Source organism: Lissotriton vulgaris, chromosome 4_1 (genome assembly GCF_964263255.1).
Source record: "Lissotriton vulgaris chromosome 4_1, aLisVul1.2, whole genome shotgun sequence".
Taxonomy (NCBI): domain Eukaryota; kingdom Metazoa; phylum Chordata; class Amphibia; order Caudata; family Salamandridae; genus Lissotriton; species Lissotriton vulgaris.
The window spans coordinates 637690604-637707998 of NC_141691.1; the positions used below are offsets into that span (position 1 = coordinate 637690604).

General features: G+C 44.9%; 1 protein-coding gene across 1 annotated transcript in view; it reads left to right on the forward strand.

The window, feature by feature from the left end:
* Window positions 1-17395, forward strand: part of PKD1L1 (polycystin 1 like 1, transient receptor potential channel interacting) — a 1739639-nt gene that overhangs the window by 815749 nt on the left and 906495 nt on the right. The window contains exons 21-22 of the mRNA XM_086964902.1: window positions 12180-12386; window positions 12810-12991. Coding sequence (XP_086821028.1) covers window positions 12180-12386; window positions 12810-12991 — 389 coding nt within the window. The remainder of the gene's footprint in view (window positions 1-12179; window positions 12387-12809; window positions 12992-17395) is intronic.

The following is a 17395-nucleotide window of genomic DNA, read 5'->3' on the forward strand; positions in this document are numbered from 1 at the left end:
GTCCCTGATCCCTTGGAGCTGAGCCATAAATGATATGGCGGCCTTATACAGACTGGCGGCTGCCACCGACCGGCCTTCCTCATGAAGTGCCGCTAAAAATTGGGTAAAGGACCCCTCCTGACCCCATCCATGCTCCCATGTAGGGCCCAAAAAGGCGCAGTACGAGCGGAACGCCCCTTCATAAGCTTTCCTTGTCCTGGGCACTAAACTGGCTGCCACGAGGTTTTGTAGTACAGGGCGCCGATTTGCCAAAGTGCTTCGGGAAATGGCGCTGCCACTAGCTCCGCTGAGGGTAAACAATCCCTGAAATGCCTGCATTTTGAAACGAGAGAGCTCATCAGCTGCATTCTTCAGTACTCCCGGCACATGTTTTGCCCTGAATTGTACATTTAGTCTCAAGCATTTCAACACAATTTCTTTCAACAATCGCAATATCCACTTGCAGTGTGCTGCTTGCTTGTTAATGCACTCAACCACAGTCATGTTATCTGACCAAAATATCACCGAGCGGTCTCGGAACTCGTCTGGCCAGGCCAACAGCGCTACCCAGATGGGGAATAGCTCTAGAAAACCAATGTTGCTTGTCAAACCATTTGTTTCCCACCATGCTGGCCATTTCTGGGCCGACCATCGGTTAACCAGGATTACGCCAAACCCTACACTGCCCGCAGAGTCGGTCCACAAACCCAATTCTGCTGACGAGGCCGGGGCCTTGCTCCAGACTATTCGGCCGTTGAAGTCCGCCAAGAGTGCCAGCCAGATGAGCATGTCCTGACGAACCTCTGCCGACAGTCACGTGTGATGGTGCCCCTCCTTGAGGCCAACCATGGCCTGGGAAATGGATCGTGAGAAGGGGCGAGCCATCGGAATAACCCTCAACGCAAAGTGAAGCTGACCTACTGTTTGCTGTAGTTGGTGCAGTGTCACTTTGTCGTTCCGGAGACATTGCAACAAGGAGGCCCTGAATTCGGCGATCTTCTCCGCCGGCAAGCGGAAGCAACCCTCCACGGAGTCTAGTTCGATACCCAGAAACTCCAGGGAGGTAGTTGGACCCACCGTCTTACCTGGCGCCAACGGTACCCCGAAACACCGCATAAGCACGCAGAAATCCTGCAATGCCCTGCACAGTCCCGAGAGCCCGCCGGGCCGAGAAACAGGAAATCATCAAGATAGTGCATCACATGTTGGTGCCCTGAGGCCTTCGTGAATACCCACTCCAAAAATGAGCTAAAGATTTCAAAATAGGCATATGAAATTGAACAACCCATTGGCATGCACATATCCATGTAGTACTTCCCCTGAAATGCAAAACCCAACAAGTGCTGATCCTGGGGATGAACCGGAAGCAACCTAAATGCTAATTCGATATCTGATTTTGCTAACAGCGCCCCGGGGCCTAGGCGATTCAACATTACCACTGCGTCATCGAAAGATGCATACCTTACACTGCAAATGTCTGGGTCGATCGCCTCATTCACGGAAGCCCCCCTTGGTGCAGATAAATTATGAATGAGTCTGAATTCTCCCGGCTCCTTTTTGGGAACTACCCCTAATGGGGAACACACAAAATTGGCCGTTGGTGGTTCACCGAACGGTCCTGCAACCCACCCCAAGCGAACCTCTTTTGCGATTTTTGTGGCGGCCACAGCCGGGTTGTGTGTAACAGACAGTTGGTTTTTGCATGAGGGGGCCCCCCGAAAATTACCCGCCGGGATCCTGAAGCCATGTGAGAAACCATCTCGCAGGATCCCAGCGGACACATGATCAGGGTATTTGTTCAGCCAGGGAGTCAAAGCCAGAATATCCACGGCGATTGCCTGGACCTCCGAAGCACCGTGTCAATCCTGCTTGGTACCCCCTTTTCCTCCAGAATTATTGCCTCTGGATCGGCAGTTCGTTTTGGGGTGGAAGTTGTTGCCACAACCTGCGCAGGCATGCCTAAACCTGCATGTTCCCTGCGGCCTGCTACACGTTCCTTTGTTAAAACCCCAACATACCCCTTGCTTATTCCCATTCCCGCCCGATCTAGATGGAGTATCTCCCCCGTAGGCTGGCCGAAAGGGCTGAGGCCGTCTCTGCTGAAAGGCCCTGGGGCCGTTTGTACCCGACCCTGATCCGCCCGCCGCGCCCGGCAGGAACTGCGCATGCCAAGATACAGTATCCAAACAATCCCAAGTCAGTGTTTCATTAAACTCTTTTGCTTTTCTAAATGCCACATCATACCCTTTCCATTCTTCACCTCCTTATTTCTCATGGAAGCCTGTGATCCTGCTCTGGTAGCAAGCAAGGTCTCCCAACAGTTCTGGTGTACGCTCACCCACAATTACTGCAAAAACAGAGAAAGCCCTGATCCAGTTCATCATGGACTCTTCCACCCTGAATTCAGCCATCTTTGCCCTCCATACACTGGGGTGCCACAAATCCTTCTGAGTTTTGGCATATTCTAACTCTCGATTGTCTGTCAACAATGAAAACATGTTGATATCTTATCACCCCACACCATCTCCTTAGTTGCTAGAGGAACATGTTGCACCAAGTTTTCCCGCCTTGAGGGTGCAGCGCCCTCCCCCATTATTGGGAGCGATCTCTTACCGGCTTCCGACGTACCTCCGGTCGTGTTCGTCGATTCCTTCGTATTTTTTACCGCAGCCGGGTTCACCACCTGCGAGAAATAGAAGGCACATTCGCTGCCCCGGCGCCCCTTGTCCGCCTGAGCTGCTCAATAATCTGCCTAGCCTCTTCGTCTGGGTCTTCCACAGCCGTGGATCCCCCCGTTCCCTTCTTTAACCAAGGTAACACAGCCGCCAACTGTGTCGCTAGTTCAGGAGGCATTTCGTCATTATCCAGCAGTGTGATAACCACAGGGATTGGCAATCCCCCATCCGGTGTGGGTACCGGGCTGGCCGCCGATGCTACTTGGACCAGCGGGACCTCCATCGGGACAGGGGCCTCGCTAGGACCCGCTTTCCCCTTCTTCTTTTTCCCCTTATCCCCCCCTGGGGTAATGTTCGGCAAAACAGGCCCCACGATCCTCTTTGGCCGCCCTGAGGGCCCTGCTTGGGCCTCCACCTGCTTCCGGAGGGACGCTAAGCCGCGACCCAGCTGATCTACTTTACTAAACTTCCTGTCCATCGCCGACACTTGGCTCACCAGTGTGCGCAGCATTCGTTCCATCTCGGAGCTCTTTCCACTCTTCTTACCAGGCATATCGGCGTTCTGTTTTTCCTCTGCCTGTTCTCCTGTAGTGATTCGGACTCCAGCTACGCCTTGATGACTGAAACAGAAAAGACCACGATTACACGTTCAAAGATTGCAGCTTGTTCCCTTGAGGGCTCATGAGCGACGAGTGGTGCAGCCTTCAGAGCGCAGGACCAAGAGGACGCTTACCTCGATTCCTGCGCCTTTATCTTGCAGCGGGAGGGCGGGGCAGCGTCCCCATCCCGCGGCGAAGTGCACGGACCTCCGGGCGGGTGTTAGGACAACCCTTTTTAGGCGGCGGGGGCGTGCTCCAGCCGCGCCGCTATGGGCATACCGGCCGGGACCCTCCCCCCGCCCGCAAAAGGTTTCCCGGGGGATCGGGGCACCCAGCCATACGTTCGGGGTGACCGAGTGGTCTTCCCTTTCCATGAAAGACATGCATCCTTGGAGGACTAATGGGTGATGATTGCCAAGAGGATCCCGAAGGAGATCTGGAATGTGGGGTAGAAGGATTCGCGAATCCCAGGAAAGTTCCAGAAGAACCTGAAACCATACTTGAAACCTCCAGTATGGAGTGATGAAACCCACCATCACCTTTTGTCTTTGGACCTGAGCTGACACTCATTATCATGGCAAATGGGGGAAAGGCGTACCTTGTCACCAAAGAACAATCCCAGAGAAAGGCATCTGTTGTTGCCAAAGGATATGGCTACCAGCTGAAGTACCCGGGAAGTTAATGATCTAACCGGGAGGCAAAAAGATCCACTGTGAAAGGACCCCAAAGGAGCCTCCAGAAGAATGTGGTTCAACTGCCACGACTCATGTCTGATCATACTCTGGAGCACCAGTCCACTACCACATTGGACAAACTGAAAAGATACTCTGCCGTCGCTGAGACATTGTGAGAAAGGCAGAAGGCCAAAAACTCTTTGATCAGATCCGCTAAGATCTTTGACTTGGTGCCCCCTAGATTGTGGATGTAGCGCACCACTGACAATTGTTCATGTTGAGGAGGACACTGCCCTAAATCCTGTCTTTTGTCCAACATTTGATTGCTAATGACCCTGCCATCAGCTCCAAGCAATTGATATGGAACTCCTACTAGTCTGCGGACCATTTTCGTCCTGTAAAGGAGTCCCTCAGCAGGCTTATCAGCCAGCCTTGCTGGCATCTGACTTCTTAACGATATCCAGATTGGATCCAAATATGACTCGACCTTTACACATCTCCATGTGGTCCAGCCACCATCTCATTTCCACCTTGACTTCCTCCATGAGCGGGATCTGTTCTGAATATTGGAGATCTCTGTTGAGGTGGAAGGCTTTGAGGAGTTGGATGGCCCTGAAATGAAAAGGGCTCAGAAAGATTCCCTGTATAGAGGAGACGAAAAGACCTACAATCCGGGCTACCTTTCAGAGAGGTCGTGGATCTAGACAATGTTCTTCTCAACTCTCTGCAAATCGTGGCTACCTTCCGAGAGTGAAGTCTTAAGGTATTTTCCACGAAATCTATGACAAAACTGATTAAGGTTGTCTGCTTGGAAGGAACTAGAAGCGATTTTCGCTCGTTGATAACAAAACCTAAGCTTTGCAGCACATCCACAGCCGTTTGCAACGGCTCCCCAGGTGTGTTGGGCACTGGTCCAAAAGGATGAGGTCATCCAAGTAAATTATGAGACGAAAACCTGGAAGGCTTCCACCAGCGGTTTTAGAGCCTTGGTGATACACCAGGGAGCTGAAGAGAGTCTCAATAAAACATGTGCAAAGTCTTACACCTGGTCCCGCCACCTGAACTGCAGGAACCTGTGGTAGGGAGAATGGGGACTGCTAAATATGCATTCTTTAAGGCCAAATTCACCAGCCAGTCGTTGGGACAAAGAAGATCACGCAAAGATGGATACTCTCCATTTTGAAATGTTGATAGACAAGCCACCTATTGAACTCTCTGATCTCTGAGGTTGATCACTAGCAGTTGCCCACCATCTGTCTTGTCTACCAAGAAGATGTTGCAGAGGAGCTGGAGGCAGGTACAGGTAATCTCTCCTTTTTGCAGAAGATCTGACACCTCTCGATCTATCAAGTCGGTCTGATCTTCTGCAAAAACTAGCATACATGGTAGGGATACCTGAACCAGGTCCCATAGAACTCTATGTGAAAACTCCTGATGGTTTGTGGAACCCATGCATCAGAAGTAAGATGATCCCAATTGAGAGCAAATAGTCAACTGGCCTCCCACTTTTAGTTGGGAAGAAGGGCAAACTCTCACCTGCTAGGGCCTGGAACTGCCCTCTGGAGGAACCTCTGTAACTACGGCCATCTTGATCTCTTCGTGAGGGAAAGAATTTCCCCTGTCTGGACTGATCCTGGGACTTTTTGAAGCCTCGGGGAGGAGCTTGGGTACAGAAGCGACAAGTCAAGCGCCCTCTGCCGCGGCTAGCCCAGACACAAATATGGAGGTGAAGAAAATCTTTTTGATCGATGCTTGCGCCATATTGAAGAAGGTAAAGTGAGTACAAATTTGCCAAGCTCCTTAACGAATGGTTCCCCGAAGAGCTTGCTTTACGTCACCGCATTAGCCTCTGTTAATGTTATTATCTGGATTTGTAAAGCGCAGCTGCTACCTGAAGGTGTCCTGGCGCTGAGGTGAGGTCCTACCCGTGGAATACATAAGTGGATGTTGCTGGTTAGTTGTTAAAGAGCCAAGTTTTTAGGGCCTTCCTGAAGGCTAACAGATTGGTTTTGCTTCTTAAATATAGAGGAAACCTGTTCCACGCCTTAGCTGCATTGGTGGTGAAACTTCTACCCCCCATTTAGCTTTTTTTATTCCTGGTGTTGCTACAAGCTTGGCATCTGATTAACAGAGTGTTCTTTTTGGTAAATACCAGCAGAGTTGTTGCCTTAGATAGTCTGACCCAGATCCCTGCTGGGCCTTGAACACCAGGCAAAGTGCCTTAAATTGGGTGCGCTTTTTGACTGGTAACCAGTGGAGTTTTTTTATAGATGATGAGATAGATGCATGCTTAGGGATACCTCTAAGGAGTCTAGCCGCTGGGTTCTGCAGCATCTGTAATTTAAGCATGGAGCCTTCTTGCAACTTGAGGTATAGACCATTGCAATAGTCCAGCCTGGACAATTCCAGGGCCCAAACTACTATATGTTGTACATCTTTCAAAGTAGGGGCATTATTTTCCTACAGGTTCTGAGAATGAGTGAGGTGGTTGATGTCACTGCGTTAATCTGGTCTTTAAAGCTTAAAGTGTATTCGATCCAAATTCCCAGGTTCTTTACTTCTTGGTGGGGGTGGCGGGGAGGCCAAGGGCAGATGGCCAGCAGTTTGGGGTCCAGAAGGAGGGGTTGTTGCTAAAAAGTACCACCTTCGTTTTGCTGGAGTTGAGTTTTAGGCAGTTCCGTGCCATCCAATCACTCATTGTATACATTCAGTTATGAAGCCTATAAGCAGTGTCACCTTGTTTATCGGGTCGAATATTGACCACAATTTGGGTATCGTCAGCGTATGATGTGAGATTAAACCCAAAAGTCTCAATAAGCGGGGCTAGCGAAGAAACATAAATGTTAAAAAGTGTGGGGCTCAGAGAGGATCCCCGGGGAACTCCACAGGGTAGGGAAAAAGCTTCAGCCTCAAACTTATCTAGTTTTACCATTTGAGTTCTGTCTGAAAGAAAGGATTTAAGGGGAGCTTGTGCCGTTTGGTTGACACCCTTTTCCTCCAAACTGTCCACCAGCAGGGTGTGGTGGACCGTATCAAATGCTGCAGAGAGGTCCAGCATAATCAGGGTGACACTTTCTCCCTGATCAAGAACAGCCCTGATCTCTTCAGTGGATTTGATGAGTGCCGTTTCCATACTATGCCCTTCTCTAAGCCCGTATTGGGTGGGGTCAAGTGTCTCGGAACAGATGAGAAATTGGTTGAGCTGGGCGTTCATGTTTTTTTCAATATTCTTCGCTGGAAGGGGCAGTCTGGAAATGGATCTAAAATTGTTTGGATCCTTGGCGTCTAAGTTGGGTTTCTTTAAAAGTGGAAGGATGGAAGCCTGTTTCCAATCCTTGGGAAGTATCCTTCCTTGTACATAGCATTAAAAATGGATGTGAGTTTACCTGCCACTGTCATAGCCGTGAGTTTTACAGTTTCGATAGGGCAACGATCGAAGGGGGAACCTGATTTCGCCTGGATAAGGATTTATAGGTGTCTTCTTATGTGAGGGGATTAAAAAAAAAAAAAAATTGTGTTGTTTTAGGGTCTTTTGTTACAATGGTGGGTGTCGAAGATAGGTTGCTATTTGACATGTTTGAGAAGGCTGAGAAGATGGCATTAACTTAATCGAAAAATAACTTTGCTATGTTGTTGCACAGGTCTTGACTTGGGGGTGGGGGAGTGCAGTGACGGGATGAGTTAGGGATTTGACAATTTTAAACAGTTTTATGCTGGTTTTTCACCTCCTGAATTTTTTCTGTGAAATATTTTTGTTTAGTACTGTGAAGTAGCTGTTTATACTGGGCTAGACCCTGTTCATATGCTTTTTTCTTTTCTTCATTATATTCCTTCCTCCAGCACCTTTCCTGATGCTTGAAAACTAACTTTTGGTCCTTTAGTTCACAAGAGTACCAGGGAGCTGAAGGGCGCTGTCTGTGGATGCGTACCTTTTTCATGGAGGCTAACTTATTTCCTGCTTTTGTTAGCCAATTAGTATAGCAATTAGTTGCCTGGTCAAGGTTTGTACGGAGCGGGAAATTGTTAGCAGCAAGGAATTTGTTTAGATATTTGGCCTCAATGTTTTTCCATGCCCTTGTTTCGAGGTATATTTTGGAGTGTTTGGGGTCTGAGAGGCGGATTGAGGTGAGTTTGATAAGAACAGCCGAGTGGTCGGATCATATAAGGGGGCGAAGTCCTGTAAAAGATATCTGAGGGTTGTTAGAGAAGATGCCATCCAAGGTATGCCCTGCTTGATGTGTGGGTCCTGTGACAAGCTGTTCTAGATTCCCTGACGACATAAGGTCCAGCAAACTGGCTGTATCTAGATCTGAAGTTGATTCCAAATGGAAATTGAAATCACCTAGAATGGTATATGCAGTGGAGTTTAGTCCTATTTCTAATAGGGTGCCAGCTTGTTCAATGAAGCGATTTCTCTGCCCAGGGGGTTTATAGATAAGTGAGCCTCTAAAAGATTCGTAGTGAGAGAGGTATATACAGAAATCTAACGCTTCGCATTCCTCATTTTTCAATGGCTGAAAGGATGAAGTGATGGAGTTATGGTGTATCACTGCAAGCCCACCCCCTCGTTTGAGTGGTCTGTTAAGCGAGAAGCTTAAGACGATAGATCAGTGCAAAAGCAAAATTAAAATCACCCCAGCAACTCTTACGCCCCGTAAAAACACCCAAATCGTATTTAGGCACAGGTCTAAAAAGATGCCCCAGATCAGATTTAAAAGCAGCAGATGCAGTCTCAATAACACACAGATGGAACCAATAGCAGCAAAAGTTAAAACAACGTCTTGTCTCTTCCGGATGTGCCTCAGGAGGACACCATGGATGCGAAATCCCCCAGTTTGGTGTCCACTTTTAGAAGGAGGGAACAGCGTCTCTCCATTGATGGGGCGCAGTTCGTGTTCCCTTGAAAACTACAGCGGGTGCGCCCATCCCGAAAACAGCCCTGGGAAACTAGGGTACCTGAGGCCTTGGCCTCCTTAGACCAACAAGGGACAACATGGCTGGGATGGACCGGCCTCAACATTAGTCACTGTGGGAATCATTTTCCTCTGCGTCAAGGCCAGTAAGGGGGGGGGGGGTAGTTTTGCCATGTCAGCAAAGGCAGCAAATGTACCCACGGAAGGCTTCTTAAGACTCTCAAGTCCATCCAGGGGTTACTCTTGCACTATGGCACATTCATAAATGTGGAGGGGGCCGCCAGAGCCGGGCAGGCATCATCATGCATAGATTGGGGGCAGTGCAGGAATAAGCAATGCTCTATCAGGGGGCTCTCAGAGGACCCCATGGCTGCCATCCCTGCTGGATGGATGGAGGCATCTACAGCCTCACAAAATTAGTTGTTCAGGAGAAGGAACTGCAGGGACTCTTTTTCTATGTATTCCTCCTCCGTGACCCCACTAGACTCTTAAGAAAGCGCAGGGTGCAGACAAGGTGCGTAATGTAGAATAGCAGAGAGACTTGATACAAACTTTAGCCCAGTTCATGCAGGCTGCAATGTATGTGTGTGTGTATATATATATATATATATATATATATATCACCAATTGGCTCCACTTGCAGCGTGCTAGGTTGGCCGGTGCAGGCGTTCGGGGCAGAACCAAGCCCCACATCAATTTACCACCAAAAGAGTAATATGCCGCACTGCAAGAGTTTGATTATGTCAATATATTTATTTCAATACACCATCACCAACGTGTTTTGACCACCAAGGTCTTGATCATGGTTGAGTGAGCCCTTTCTCCATTTCCATATTTATACACAAGTGCCATTGAGCCCACAATGAAGCATTCTGGGTTATATGGTTTTTCAGGAACTACATTTAATTAAAAACATATCCATATATAAAAGTGTACATATGATGATTTCTGTTTTACACAGGTCTGATTGGGTGTGGAATTATTTCTTGTTGCCAGTGAAGTTATTTATACCAGTCAGTTAAAAATAGATTTCTCCTGAGTTTATTGATTATACTCTCAATCCATATGGTCTCAATGCCATAAAACTCGTGCATTCTCTTGCAATTATGATAGACACAGTTTTCTCCTCACTCTGTGTGACATATTTTCTTGTTTGGTTGACTAGGTGTCTAAGACATATCACTTTATAAGGATTAGTGCCCCCTTTCCCCCTTCCCCTGGGGGGCACTAAGACTTATAAAGTGGGCGCCTGGGTCTTGCCCCTGAACAGCCAGGCAGGAGCACAGAGGCGGCGCAGATATGAGCGCTTTGGAATTAACGCAAGATGTACAGACCTGCTTGTTATGAAATGTGGGCATCCGTCTGCTCAAAAAAAAATATATAGACCAGTGTGAGATTGAGCGTCAGAGGCTTCCAGGTGGCTCGGGGAGACATTGGCTCTGAGAGGACGCAAGCTCATCTCTTTCCCTGAAGCTGACTAAAGCACATTCTCCAAGGAGCAACAAGATGCACTGTAGCACTCTGCTCTCTGTTGATGACTGACCACATCGCACTCAGGCAGTCGCGAGGCTTAACAGAACGCAGTGAATGGAGCTATGAGACGCTCTCCCGTGGCACAAGGAAAGTAGTGGAATGTTAGCTGTGCGAACACAAGCAAATAGCACAAAAAAATTGTAAAGCACAATGTACCCGAGCAATGGAAATAACCACTCAACTGCTGGAAGCAAGAAAAGAAAGAGAAAGCTATTCAGGGGTCTCCTACCCTCATGGATATTCTGGACTGTTGATTGGTTGAACTGTATTGACCTTTCCCTGTGCATATCCGGAATGCTCGTTTTTTTTTTTGTTTACAGTTTAATTGTTGAAGACTGTTGGAATGGAAATAAAAGAAGGTAGAGCATACTCCTTGCCTCCAGTCCTGACATAGAATCAATGATCCCACTTTGACACGGTCCAACCTTTGTCTCAAATGCGTTCTAAATAGAATGTGATCCTTTTTTCACTGCAGTAGTCCTTTTCATACAATTATCAGATCTGTGAGTCTGGAACAGTGGTGGCACCCTTATTGTCTTTTCTTTATGTAGATCTGGAAGGTGTGACCCCCAAGATAGTTTTATCAGAGTTTTATGAGATGAATAACAAATACTAAGATCTTGCAAGAATTCAGGTGGACATGTTCAGGTCAGGCTATTACAATCTCAAACAGAATACCAAATTGCATTGCAACATCTAAACTCTTGTTCTCATCTAAAGGGGACTTAACCTGGTAGCTTGGGCATGACTTTTCCTTCTGGAGAACTACCACTACTTATTTGCATACAGCTGGTCTCGGTCTAGAGTGGCATAGTGGGCAAAAAAAGATGAACCATGATATAGCCTGGGTAAATACCACTGGCTGAGAAGAATTCAAGCCTTTAATCTATCACCCCCATTTTGTTACCTTGAGCTCTCAGAGGCTTCTTTCCTGATGCCGCCAGCACCTGTATTTGTCATTCACTTTATATTTCAACTGCCCTGTGGCTCCCCTGCTAGGCTGCCACTTCCTTATCACCCTCTTCCACATAGCTGCAGTATTTCATCGATATCGGAATTCATCTGTACACGTCTATAAAGTAATGCAAGAAAGCAGAATGAAGAAAGACTGCCTCTAACAATATTTTAATGATACCTGACTCCAGCTGTACATTCACCTACCACAATCACTGAAAAATCATAATCAGTACAGTATTTTCAACCTAATAACCATGTGTTTTTGCAGAAGGCAAATACCGCTTTATACTCATCGTTTTCTTTTGCGCAATTCTATATTCACAAAAGCCCCACATTCAGGACTGATTCCTGTATGGCACTAAGCCCTAGCCAGAAGGGGAATAGGGTTGCACATTATTTGCTGTAGTGCTCCCTATCTTTGATACCAAAGCTGTGAGGAACACGAAGCAGGATAAGTTTCATACCATGCATATGAAACCCTTAGCCTCTCTATTAATAAAGCTTATGGAAGTGTGCAAATTAGTAGTGTATTGAGTACCAGGGTGGAAACCCATCCAGTTGATATGAAAACAAAAGCGTCTAAATTCATGCAGCACACTATAAAGGGAGCACATGTTATTCATTTTCAGATAATATTTTCTTGGCTTGATAACACTTCATAGTGACTTCAGTTTCTCCACTAAGATGAGGTTTGTAACACAGTCCTCATTACTTTGATTATACAATGGCTCACTTGTAATTTTTACCTCGAATAAACCGGTCACCATAGCGCAAGTTGCTGTGTATAGATTTAGATTACAGAATATAGTACTGAATATACATATGTATTTCTTCCCTAAATGTATTCAGGTCCGGCGATATCAGAATCTTGAGCTAAGAGTAACCTTTGAAGCTGCAATCTCCTGCAACATTTCCCAGGGCCTTAGCTATCAGTGGTCCTTCATAGCTTTAAATGGAGCGCGGGTACCACTTCCTCCAAGTATTGACACTAAGAAGCCCACCATATTGCTTCCAAGTTACCGCCTGGAATATGGACTCTACACCGCTGTTGCTAAGGTATGTATTCAAGTTTAATTTTGGAACTGAGCTTACCACAAAACTCACTTGTCTATGTAGTTGGTCGTCTCTTGCCTTGGCCATGCGTGTATTTGCTGCATTATTAGGTCTCTGCACGGTGAATATTTTACTGATGTCGCATCTTAAGCACATTTCATGACATAGGTGGGGGACAGTGAGAATGTACAATTTAAAATTGTAGATGGCACGCTTGCCCACCACCTTGTGTTATCCACCTTACGGTTACAAAAGTCAGTCAACTGAAGCTGCTCTTTTGGTTTCTTGTCATGCCATAAGCCTCGCTTTAAACATTTGTTTGGAACAGTTCTGTGTGTAAGTATGGATACTGCAGTAGAATTAGGGCCTAAAAATAAATGTGTTCTTTTGCTTTGAGAATGTAATTATTTTCTTTATATTTTTCAGGTTCAAATAATTGGAAATGTTGTATATAGTAATTACACAGTGAACATTGTGGTGCCTCCTAGTCTTCCTGTCAGCGTGATTGCAGGCGGAAACCACCTCTTCATATCTAAAATACCTGCTACCACTGTCCTCCTGAATGGGTCTGAATCATATGATCCAGATTATCCAGAGGCAATAATGAGGTAGGCTTCCTAAATGTACAATACAATGTTGTAGCCATATTGTGTATTATGGATTTTAATTGTCACAAAGACACAACCTATCTATTTTCCTTTTCAAAAGAGGTAACCTATACTGAACAGTATTTGTATAGTAACAAGTTTTGACAAGCTTGAAATGTTCTGTTGTAGATCATTCATAGGGAACAAAAACCATTTGAGAACCACCAATCCATGGGCAATTCTGGTTGTTACCCTTGCATACATCACATTGTTTCTAGGCACTATGGAAGACCAAATAAAATATATATACTTTGGCAGCATTACAGGTTCTTACACCCTCAAAAGCGCTTCTGCATGTGGAGAGAAAATTAGTTAAAAAGCCTTTATTTGCAACATGTACGTCATTCTGAGTGGAAAGCAACCTAGAAAGGAGATACTTACCACTGTTGGGTCTTTAAAAGCATTTCAGAGCAGGAGTCACTGTCCTCAGTGAGCCCAAAAATCCATGATTCTACATAGTTAAGCACCCTGAATTGTAGTTTCGGAATGCCCATTTATTTTTTTACCACCTTCCCTCTCAATAAACCACCCTGGATCTGCACCTCATGAAGTAGTACCTGGATGCTATTACCTTTTACTTCACGGCTGCTTTCTGTTTGCTGGTGTGCCTAACCACCTTCGTACACACTATCATCATTAAATGTGTCATATTCTCCCCATTCATTTCTGCTTTGCTTAGTACAGCAAACCCATGCTGATCCTTCACCCATATTCTTTTCTGGGCAGTCTACCCATCTTTCTTCTATACCTCAAATTAGACTACGCTTTCAAAAGAGTTTCCTTTCTCCTCTTTACACACACTCCACTAGGGCCCCTCTTTTTATTGTAGCAAGTAAACAAATTTCCCAAGGATGTGTGCCCAATGATTCTCCTTGCATGCACCCAGCTGCACTGTCCTTTCCAGTGCCTTGGACACGCAATGTCCAAGGTATATATTTTGGATTGGTGTAACATTGGGTCAATCCCAGCACTCCACTGTTGGGCCAATCTCACATGCTTCAAGTTTCTTATCTATGCACACCTCCATCGTAATGCACGAATATCTGGGTATGACACAGCCAATGATGACAATCAACCTCTTCCTCTCACCTTCTCCTACCTCTGAACAGCATTTTCACCAAGCAAACACAAGTAGCTAGGATTCTTTTCTACTCTTGGAAGGCCTAACGAGACTGATACAGCATTTTCTGGGCTCACTTGCTTACCATTGGTCGTCCAATCGACCTTTTAACCTTACTGAGAGGTGATGGGAGTTAGTCTTTGCATTCACTCAAATTTCAATTAACAGTGCAACCCATTTGGCAACATAATGAGGACCAGGAATTGGTAGTCAAGTTCAAAAAGGTTTATAACAAAGTTATATTCAAGTGCAAATACTCTACTCTTAAAACCGTATTGTAAAGGTGTAAACTAACAACTGGGAGTCCCAGCCTCCGGAAGAAATTGAGGCGGACTAGTATTAAACAAACAAGCAGTTCTGTGATTGTGATACAGGAAAGTAGCATCAATATCTGGTGCTCAGAAAAATATCTAAGATTCTCTCACCTATACATCAGTAATCGAGGATCAAGGATTTTCCATGAAGGAAGTCAAGACGGTACAAAAGAAAATCAAGCAAGAAAATGCTAGCATCTCAGAAAATAGGTCAGGACTCTTCTATGGGTCAGAAATAAATATTAGCCTAAGAAACACGCAACCAGAAATCAAAAGGAAGCATTGAGGTCTAAACCTCATTAAGTGCTTTCTGGGCATGTGTGTGCAAGGGATCTGCAAGAGAGATCTGCATAGGTGTTCTGCATGAAATCAGGAAAGAAATGATCTTGGACTCTGGTGTTCAAAGTCCATAGGTAACATCCCCTTGATTACACCATTATTTTTCTCGTCAAATTTCCAGGTTGCAGCCTGCGACATCAATAGATAAACCCACAGTGGACATGGGACCAACATCTTTCTCAGACACACATGGATTGTAACATTTTCTCAATTGACCTTTCCATTGATTCTCTGTACCATAATCAAGGTCCTCTTCTCAGGCTCTTTCCCCTATCTCTAATACAGTAATGTATATGTTCCAAACTAACAATGCATGTGAATACCTGCAAGAAATGTAATGTTTGCAGAAAATGGAAAACAGTATGTACTGCAGCATGGTGAAATTCCGGCTGACAATGGATTTATATTCATTAAATATTCATTAAAACATCTTAATTAGCATAGTTAAACACACTTTTTAGTAAATTCTATAAATTTACAATAAAGGCACCCATTAATAGTAATGAGTGAAATATTTTCAGAAATCACTTAATCAAATAAGAAATATCTGCTAAGTGCATGTTCATGTCATGTATCTATTGAAATTTTCTGTCATAATTTGTGGCATGTAAAAAGTGGACAACTGTGCTCTGCACCAAGACCCACCTATCCCATTCATGGCTGCTCAAGGTTTCTCTATTCTAGTTTTAGTAGATTTTTCCACTTGAACCTGTTGTGGAGAATCGGTTTTTTGAACGCCTTATTATTTCAAAGGCTTTGGTTGTTACGAGATTTAACATCTAGCACATTTTAGGGTCTATTCATGAAAGCATTTTAGGGTATGTACATTTGTACTTCTGTAGTATTCTTTTGGATATTCGTAAATGGCTTTATTTAGCCACAAAACATCTAAAAGTGGAATACAATGGAAAAATTCTAAGATCATTTATGTACATTTTGTAAATATGCATTTATACTAATGCGGAATGGGGTGTTTTGGAGCTGAATTAACTAAGGCATGGAAGAGTATGTAGAAGAGTTCTTCTGTAGTATTCTTTTCTGTACTCGTAAATACTTTAATGATGTTGTTATTAGGCACCCCACATACACTGTTGCCTCCTCTGACTAACCAGAAACTGATATTTCAACGAATAGCAATCATGGTTACAACTTTAACATTTTGTATCATTAAACAACATATATTACGTTGTATACTTTGCGCTTTGGGGTTTTAAAAGTTAGTGTCCCAGATGTGCTCGAACAATTTTTCGAGTGGGGGTGCTAGGACTGTAATCAGGATTAGGGGTTGGATAAAATAACTGCTGCTTAAAGAGGGAGTGTACAAAAGAATGTAACTTTTGTTAAACAGTGTATGCATCATTTAAACAAACTTTGTATTTTTGTTGTTGTTTGAACCCACTTTCTTTACATCCAATTTAGGAATTAAGAGTCCATTTGTCTCATGTGTACTTTGCATACTGCTGGACTATTTAGGAGTATTTGTAAGATGTACTTTGTAAAGCAAACAAATGTTTTATGTATATGGGTGGGTTAGAAAATCCTTCACTTGTTACTGACTTTATTACACACCAGTGTACCACATAGAGAGACACTAGGTTGACGTTGAACATAGCAGATAGAGACAAAATATATAATTTTTTGTGTTAAAATACCATCAGTTTGCCAAAAGAAGTTGTCTATTTATCAGTCTATCCAGGAAGGAAGTGCTGGAAGAATGTCACTGAAGTTACCTTTTTATTGCTCTTTGACTAATGTTATCTAGGGGTGCTGCAGCAGCTCCAGCGCCAGTGAGTCCTCCTTTCCACGTTTTCTAACGGCGTTGGGCATGATCGCTTAAATCTTGGACTAATATCCCATATTTGACCCAGTGACCTCATTTACTGTCCTTGTTTAGCCTGGTGGCATGTATAATTAGATCTGTGGCTTATCAGGGCTCACATTGCATAAATGTTTGCCTCAACAGCAACACTTACAAGCTATGAAATTGAAAAACAGATATAGTCAGAGATTTGATTAAATATTTTAGACACGAAAAATTACATGCAAAGATTGTGCAAAATGATTTTACTCATTTGTGTATTTTCTTTTCTAACAGATTTTATGAAGGTTTTCGTCAAGTGTTCAGTACAATTGCATAGCAACAGCAAGTTTGTGATACTGATTTTAAAGCATCAGCACTTGAATTGTGTTTAATCTCCTCATAGTGAAGGAATAAGAATAAAAAAAACAACCCCACCCTTTCTCTGCCTCTCCGTATAAGTCAGTAGACGGTTGTGTGTGTATTGTCAGTATGTGGTTTGTCTGGGTGCTGTGAGGTAGGTATTAAGAGGCAGGCAGGATCGATCTGGGCGCTAGGCAAGCTAGGTCCCCTCAGTATCCTTTGTGTACCAGTCTTTTCCCCTCTTATAACAGGGTCTCTGTGTGAAACTGCAACGGGCGTCCCACAGGGGAGGGTATGGGAGTGTCAGATTTGGGAGATGTGAAGGTGTCCACTAGGTTACCCCAGGCTCTGGCCATGTCCAGGGTGTCCACACCTCATCTGGCTTCTCGTAGGAGCAGCCTCCCCTCACACCCCGCCCATTCTTCCACCTT